Below are 9074 nucleotides of genomic sequence, written 5' to 3' on the forward strand. Positions count from 1 at the left end.
TATATATATATATATATATATATATATTCTTGGCAAACAGGACACAGTCGTGCATTTAGAGAATTAACATATATATTAGGGCTATTAGACAAAAGAAACAGGCTTGGAAGGACTGGAAGAATGGTGGTAGCAGGGAATTGTATCAGACTGTCAGAAGGGAAGTTAGGAGACAGGTTTATTTAGCCAGAGGGGAAGCAGATGAGAAAAAATTTGCCAATGTTCTGCGCCATGAGGACCAAAGACTTGAGGTATTTCGTGTTGCAAGACAGTGTGTGAGAGAGAATCGTGATGCCGTGGGAGAGAAATGTGTTTGCATGGATGATGATACACTTGCACTAAACGAGGCAGCAAAGAAAGAGGTTTGGAGATGCCACTACAAATGATTTCTCAATAAAGAAAACCAATGGGAGAAAGAGAGTCTGCCGAATGTCGACCCAACAGAGGGACCAGTGATTCGAGTTGACAGTACCATGGTAGATAAAGCAATTAAGAGTATGAAGACAGGGAAAGCCCCCGGCCTATCAGGAATCACTGCAGAGATGCTCAAAATATCTGGCTGTGTCAGCTATAGCCTAGTCATCCATATAGTTAACCAGGTGATACCCGAAGGAGTCATACCCAATGGCTGGTGTAGCAGCACCATAGTCAACTGCTACAAAGGTAAAGGTGACGCTTTAGATACAAATAATTACAGAGGTTGTTAGATCAGGTAATGAAAGTCATGGAGAGGGTCATAGCCCAACTAATTAGGGAGAGAGTTAGTTTAGATGAGATGCAGTCTGGGTTTGTGCCAGGAAAAAGCACCACTGCTGCTATATTTCTGGTGAGACATCTGCAGGAGAAATAAAACCTCTGTACCTAGCCTTCGTTGACATGGAGAAAGCCTTTGACAGGGTCCCCCGATCCCTTCTCTGGTGGTCAATTAGGAAACTAGGGATAGAAGAATGGTTAGTGAGAGCTGTGCGAGCCATGTACAGAGACGCTATCAGTAAGGTGAGAGTTGGCCAGTGGCACATAAAAGCACCCACTACACTCTTGAAGTGGTTGGCGTTGGGAAGGGCATCCAGCTGTAGAAACTCTACCAAATCAGATTGGAACCTGGTTCACCTGTCCTCAGTCAAATCGTCCAACCCATGCTAGCATGGAAAGCGGACATTAAACGATGATGATGATGATATGAGTATGTGTGTGCGTGTGTATATATATATATATAGAGAGAGAGAGAAAGAAGAGAGCCTTCTATATTATCTGTGCAAAGAAATCATTAGTTTTCTGTAATATCAGCATGTAAAAATTGCTTAATATGGAAAGCAATTTTTAGGTACCTTTGTTAAGAATATCCTAATTCCACCCTGAGATCTTTACATGGAACTATGTGTGTGTGTTTTTTTTATAACAAGTTATATATAAAAACAATTTGGCATTAAACTGAAGGATTATCCAATACATGTTAGTAGAGTACATATTTATTAAGTTTTACCAGGAAAAGGTTGACAGTGACTTCGAAGTTTCAGCATACTCGCCTTCATCAGACTTCAGTGTCACTGTCAACTTTTTCCTTGTGAAAAATATATATACACACATATTGTAAGGTGGGATAAATGCTATAGATTAGACTATAAAACCTTGATAAGTCCATAACCTGATTTTGGAAATTCCTTCAAATCATTTATATGTAATGAAAATCACAAGTGATATTACAATTCATTCAGAAAATCTTAAATTAATCTTTTAACTGTGTAAGAAGACATTTTATGATGTTGACAAAAGCTTGTTTGATTGTACTTTAACTACTGTAATATTTTCTCCACCACTTCTCTTATAAGTCTGCAGTATTAAAGGTATAAAGTTAAAATTATCATCATCATCATCATTGTCATCACCTTCATGATTAAACATTCATGAATCAATAATGTGCTTTTTCCCAAATAATGTCACTAATCTGATATTTCAAAATCATTTTCAAATTATTTGGTCGAAAGCAAACCAATATTTTATCCTATAATTGGTTTGCAAGATTCTTGATGTGGACTTGTGTGTTGAAACAGATTTTGTTATATCTTGTGATGTTCATTACACCAATAATTAATACATGCACTGGTTCAAATTCACTTATTTTATTTCATCATCTGGTTAGCTATTTAACCAACTAACTAATCAATTGTTTAATTAGTCATTCAGTTAATTTATCAATCAGTTGTGTTTGCCACAGTCATTTTGCTGCTATCCATGACCTCTTCAATGATATGTCCTCTCTGTCCCAGTTCTGTTTCAGGTCTGTTTGAGACATGTCTTTGAAGAGGTCACGAATGGTGACAAAAGAATTTTGGCAAACGCAACTGATTGATTGATAAACTGAGTGACTAAGCAAACAACTAATTAGTTAGTTGGTTAAATAGCTAACCAATTGATGAATAATAAAGAAGTGAAATTGAACCAGTGCATGTATTTATTATTGGTATAATGACCCTCTAAATATACAACAAACTAATAATTATGATATTTTCTTTGATTGGCACAAAATTGAAAATTGCAGTCATCATATAACTCAATTAAATTGACCCCAATCAATTCATTTAACAATTCCAGGGGAAGCAAAGGTAAAATCACCTCTGTAGGATTTAAACTTGGAATTAAAAAAATTAAGCTAAACATTGAAAGCCTGTTAATCTTGTGCTCTTTACATTCAAATATCAACTTTGCTTTTGTAACAGTAATGTTTCTTAGACATAAGGCCCATTTTATTAAAGAGGATAATTGAAATAGTCTGGGTACTTATTTTAAATATTCTACAAAGGTGAAAACCAAATTTCATCATTGCCATCATTTTTATATCTGCTTTTCTATGCTGGCATGGGTTGTATGGGAGTCTTTGAGGCAGTGTTTAACACTTGAATACCCTTTATGGCACCAACCCATTTAATTACTTCTTATGACATGGAAGAACACAGTGTACCTATTCTAAAAATCAAGAGGATACACACAGTTTAAACCTAAATCTAATAAATCTTACAAAATTCACCCTAAATGGTTTTTAAGTATTCACTCCATGGAACTAGCTTTAAATGGGTAAGTGAGTGTGTTTCTTGGAACAATAGTTTCTATAGCTGAATATTCTGCCTACTGCACACAGTGAATTAAAAATGAAACTTGTTCTTCCTTTGTACAATTAGACCAAGTAGAGCAAGTACAGTTAGGTGCCTCATTCAAAGAGGTACCACAGTGACAACAGAGAAATTTTTCTAATACCTTAGCATATATGCTAAGGTATTAAACGTCAAACTTCTTGTTTATTTTCTTATCAATTTACCAAAGGGTTTCCTGTTTTCTGTTGGTTTGTTTTATTTATTCTTTAATCATCACAGATAATTGATTGACTTGCTAGTCTGCTGTCACGTATTATCTCAACTGAGAATGTTCTTTTATTTATGTCATTTCACCTTGACATTATTTTCAATTATTTTGATAACACAAACTCTGGATTTTTTTATTGATTTAAGCTATTTTCGTTGATGGCTACATTTGCAGATGGAATAGCAGTATGGACTGGATACTTTAACAGTAATTTAGTGACTGCTGTTAGTGGATTTAAAACCCTGCCAAGGTTGACATGAAGTTTGCCTCTCATCTTTTGAGAATCTATAAAATATGACTAGTAAATATAATAGAATCATTTACGCCAGTAATAATCTTTATGTCAGGCATAGGCATCCTTTTTCAAGAAGTGAGTCGCATGAAACATGGCTTATAATCTGACAGGCTGCACTACTAAAAGAAATTCAAGTTATATTTCACTAAGCATGTCATTCAGAAAGTCTTGCATGCTGCAGGATGTCCATGATGGTTTATGTCATCATTTTTCCTGCTAGAAATAGCAGCCAAATGTTCTTTAAACTACACATTATTATCTTAAAAAGGATGCCTTACATAATATTGTTAAAGGTATGCAACACCTGACAATAAGACATGATTTTCACAACTGGAATTACTTTGATTGTGTATGTGTGATCTGGGTCAGTTGGGGCCAAACTTCAACAACTGTGATCAATTGAATTAACTATACTCCCAAAATTGGCCTTGTCTCTAATTAAAGTAATGCTTTAAAAATCATTGAAAAATATAAACAAAAAACACAGTTCCACTGTTACGTGTTGCCTAAAGAAGACAACAGCTATGTAACAACTTCACTTCTGAGAACACCTCACTGAAATAAAGGAAGGATTGTTGGCAAAATGGGTCTGGCATAAACATAATTAGACTTTATATCTAATTTTGGATCTCATCACTTTGCATTCAAATTCTGCAATTTAGTCTATTTTGCTGGCTTTCATCCCTCTGAGAATCAGTATAATTGGTTCCAGTGATAAACTAATGCTAACCCAATCAACTATCTCTACTTCTATTATGAAAACTATTTTGTACTCTGGCTAAAGAATTAATTTTTTGTATTCATATAGTCAAAAAATAAATCATAGAGAAAACTGTGTTATCTCACTTAATTCTTTATGATTTGAATTCATATCTCATTGATGTCTTTCATTTTTATCTATTAAGAAGGCAACAATGACACAATCATTAGTACATCAGGCAAAATGCTTAGCAGCATTTTGTTTATCTTTACATTCTGAGTTCAAATTCCACTGAGGTCAACTTTCGGGGTTGACAAAATAAGTACCAGTTGAGTCCTAAGGTTGATGTAATTGACTTAGTCCTTCCTCCGAAATTGCTGGCCTTGTGCTAAAATTTAAAACCATTATTACCCATTTAAAATTGATAAATTAAATTATCAGTAATGCTGTGAGGTCATGAACTCTGTTAAACTCATTACAATAATGGCTTAGTGATTTATGAAAAAACCATTATTATTGTGGTATTTCGTCCTGTTTTTTTTTTTTTTTTCATTGTAAGTTCAAATCCCACGGAAGTCAATTTTGCCTTTCATCCTTTCAGTGTTGAAAACATAAACTACCAGTCAAATCCTGGGGTTAATAGCATTGACCAACCCCCTCCCACTAAAAGTGTTGATCTTGTTTTCAAGATTGACTTTGCCTTTCATCCTTTTGGGATCAATAAAATAAATACCGTTTAAACACTGGGATTGACATAATCAACTTATCCCCTCTCCTGAACTTGATGGCCTTGTGTCAAAATTTAAAATCATTATTAAGGCTGTGAATTGGCAGAATGGTTAGCATACTGAACAAAACACTTAGCAGCACTTTGTCCATCTTTACATTTTTAGTTCAAATTTTATCAAGGACTAGGGCCAATGTTATTGACTTCCCCTTCCCTTCAAAAGCTATTGGTCCAGTGCCAAAATTTGGAACCCTTTATCATCATCATCATTATTTAACATCCACTTTCCATGTTGGCATGGGTTGGACAGTTTGATAGGAGCTGTCCAGACTCCAGTTGTCTGTTTTTGGCATAGTTTCTATGGCTGGATGCCCTTCTTAATGCCAACCACTTTACAGAGTATGCTGGGCGCTTTTTACATACCATCAGCACAGATGTGGTTGGATAGCCCCAACATAAGTGCATTCGACATGGCATGACACTTACCAGACAAAGACCTCTCAGCTGGGAGAGGGAGTGGTGGCATGGCTATAGAGGCCATGCCTGTATGTATGGATGGCTGTGATTTTATTCAGCTTGACGTGTCTTCTCCTGTACAGCTAATGACCACAAGTCCCAGTCCTTTATCCCTTATCATCTCAGTAAGGCCCAGCATTTATTTTTATTATTGTTGTTGTTACTAGAGAAGGCACTAAACACTCTAACTAGTGGTTAAGGTGTTCAACTTATAAGATTTGGGGCTTCAATTCTTTGACTGAATGACATATTATATCCTTAAGCAAGGCATTTCATTTCACATTGCTCCTATCTATTCCTTTGTAATAAGTACCAGATGGGTGTTGGTGGAGCCCCACCTTCCTCCAGCTGTCATATCTCAGATCTTTTGTTGAGTTATGGATCAGGCAATAGGGAGGGTATCTATGTCTGCTCGCAACTGCATAGACATCTATAACAGTTAGCGAAAGCATGGTATGTATTACTAAGCCATGTTTATTAACTCACTAGTGACAGCTGGCTGTACATTTACTACTGCTACTTCTACTATTGATTTTTTCTTGTTGTTTAGTAGCCAACACTCCAGCAGATATCTGATCAAGACATTCCAGCTTTGACAATCCTGTCTCCCCCACCACTTAGATGGTATACCTAGAATTAAATTATCCAAAGTATATAGCAGTATTTGATTTGAAGGAGATTTGCCTCTTATATACAAATAACCATGTAGAAGGGGGTCCTTCTTTAGGTCATTGTACAAGAGAGTAGCAATTTAGCAGACACAGTGGAATACAAAGCTGTGTATTTTACTTTCTGCTTTTTCTTCTATTTGTGAAGTTTATTAAACTAGCACTTGTGATATACTAAGGCAAATTCAACTGTCTGTACTACATACACACACACAAATCAGAAATTCTCATTTAGAATTTGTCATCAGAAAAATATGTGCATCTTACATGTTTTAATCAACAATTTTTTCTAGCATAATGGGAATGTTATGATGATGATAAGGAGTTCAGTGATGATGAATGATTTGCTTCATTTTAATTATTTTATTTTTTAAAACATTATGTAAAAAATGACTTGGTATCATCCATTCCTTCTTTGATTATATATTTGTGATTATTATTGTATACACACCATTAAACAGTATTATAATTTAAGATTGGCATATTACACACAATCATTGCTATGGGCTGGTGCAATTGGATCCTGAAATACTCAAGTTTTGGTGTTAACTAATATTATAGTTAAAATATAACTCTTGGTTTTTTTGGTTAAGTTTAAAGCATTAAATTTTCAAGTCTTGAAATAGTTTCTATTTTTACACAAAATTGCATGAGAAGTAATTGAAATAATTTTGGTCACACTAGTATTTTAATTATAGTTACATTAGATGGAATGCTACTTTAACTATGACCTGCCAAAAGTATTAAATACAGCTTTATTTCTTTCATAGCTATGCACATACTACATTATCATAAACATTCTCATACTTTTACACCATTTTTTTCATATCTTATTAAAAGTATATTCAACAATAAAATGCATTATATTTCACATATTATTAATACCATTAAAACATTTTCTCATCTAATAACTTTTACTAAATGTATGTTTACAATTGTATTATTAATAAAATTCTGACAGTATTCATTCTCTTTTTAAAATTGAGAAATATTTTTTGCTGATGTGTGGTAGAGATAAAAGAAAAAAAAAAGAAATTTTCAAAATATTTTATATCTGACTTTTAAAATGTTTTATATGAAACTGTGATAAATATTTTCTCAATTAGAATGACTCACACTATTCATAAATTGATATCATAAATTGGTCTTTAATAACAAAGTTCTTTTGTTTTATCTAGAAGAATAATTTTATTTGTTATGTTTATCATCTGATAATGACCAATCAAACAAAATTTTCCAGTTTCAATTTGTTTAGAAGATAAAATAACTGCTTCTATGAAAATCCCCAAATTTTAACTATTTTATTTTTCTCTCACACACATGCCTTTTCCAATAGGGAAGTCAACTGTTTAATTAAAAGAATTTAACTTTACAATCTCATCAAGTTGTCCTAGTGATTTCTTGATGTCTTGTTTCACAGCAGTGAAGTAAATGACTGAAGGATCTTTTTTTTTTTTTTATACAAATCCTCTCAAGTTAAAAATATTATGAATGCTCTAAATTAATTATAATCACTAAATGCTATATCATTGTTTCTGTATATATCTACAGAATAAAGACATGTATCAGTGTTTTATTATTATTTTTTCTTTTTTATGTGTTTCTGTTATTCAGCTTTTTTTTATTCCACCTACTGGATGAAGCCTTAGTATATCATTGCCAGTTTATTTACACTGGCCAGAGAGCAATTGATGATACTGGCCAATTGTGGGTTGGACAAAATTGTTATGTGATTAACCTTGGTCCTTGGTAATCTTTCAAAATTATTGACCTTCCAAATATGCATATTGCCTAACTCCCCAATCAATGATGAAAATATATATCTGTGATCCTACATGGTGTATAAAATCACAAGTTGCAAATGTAATAAACACTACATTGGAAGTACCATCAGGCAAGTACATATATGAGTTAAAGAACAACTTTATACTAATGCTTCTTGTGTCCAAAACACAAGCACCTATTGAAATTCAATTTCCAAGATATCCAGGTTTCCATTGACACCACAGAATGAAACATTAGGAAGCTAAGAAGCTATCATAGTTAGCAAGACCAAACCACATACCAACAACAGAACTAAGTTGCATGCAGCTGATTGACTATGATGGCAATTTTATCTTGTGCGTGTAATGAAACCCTGAATATACACACACAACTGAACAGGGAAGTCTGCTCACAACGACTGAAGATTTCTTGAAGAAGGAGTCTTTACCCAAAATATTGAAATACAAGTTAAAAAAGTACAAACCTTATACTTGTATTATTTCTTATAACTTGCATTGTTTTGGCATTAAAATATTAAAAACATTTATATCTATCTACCTACCTATCTATCTGTCTGTCTGTCTGCCTATCTATCTATCTATCTATCTATCTATCTATCTATCTATTTGTGTGTGTGTTTGAAATAATGAAGAAAAGAATGTAGAGGTGAACAGATTGTTAAACAGTATAAGTAGGTTACTATTGATTGATTAGAAGTTTATAAGGAAATAGAAATAACAAGTTAGTGAAAGTTTCCTAGAGAATTCAGTGAGCTGATTTTCTGTAAGGAATAAGATAAATCCAACAGTGAGAAAGAGAATATTTTGGATCTTGTTCAAAACGGGGGCACCAGTATTTTCTTAATGAAACACTTTGAAACTTGGGACACTGGTAGAATGTGTCATATAAAATATCTTTTTCTCTTAGTCTTCTTAACAAAAAAACGTACATCGCAAGTTATTTTATGTTAAAGTTGTCGTATTTCTGTAATTTCAACCAATGACTGACGTCCATTCAGCCGAATACATTAAATGCTGACTACGTAAACAA

General features: G+C 33.5%; 1 protein-coding gene across 1 annotated transcript in view; it reads left to right on the plus strand.

The window, feature by feature from the left end:
• LOC106876023 (protein O-mannosyl-transferase 2) overlaps nucleotides 1-8571 on the plus strand; it is a 15062-nt gene extending 6491 nt beyond the window's left edge. The window contains exon 2 of the mRNA XM_014924398.2: nucleotides 7875-8571. Within this exon, the coding sequence (XP_014779884.1) occupies nucleotides 7875-7909 (35 nt within the window). The 3' untranslated portion in view covers nucleotides 7910-8571. The remainder of the gene's footprint in view (nucleotides 1-7874) is intronic.
• Nucleotides 8572-9074: the final 503 nt, after the last annotated feature.

The sequence above is a fragment of the Octopus bimaculoides genome, chromosome 1, assembly GCF_001194135.2.
Source record: "Octopus bimaculoides isolate UCB-OBI-ISO-001 chromosome 1, ASM119413v2, whole genome shotgun sequence".
Taxonomy (NCBI): Eukaryota; Metazoa; Mollusca; class Cephalopoda; order Octopoda; family Octopodidae; genus Octopus; species Octopus bimaculoides.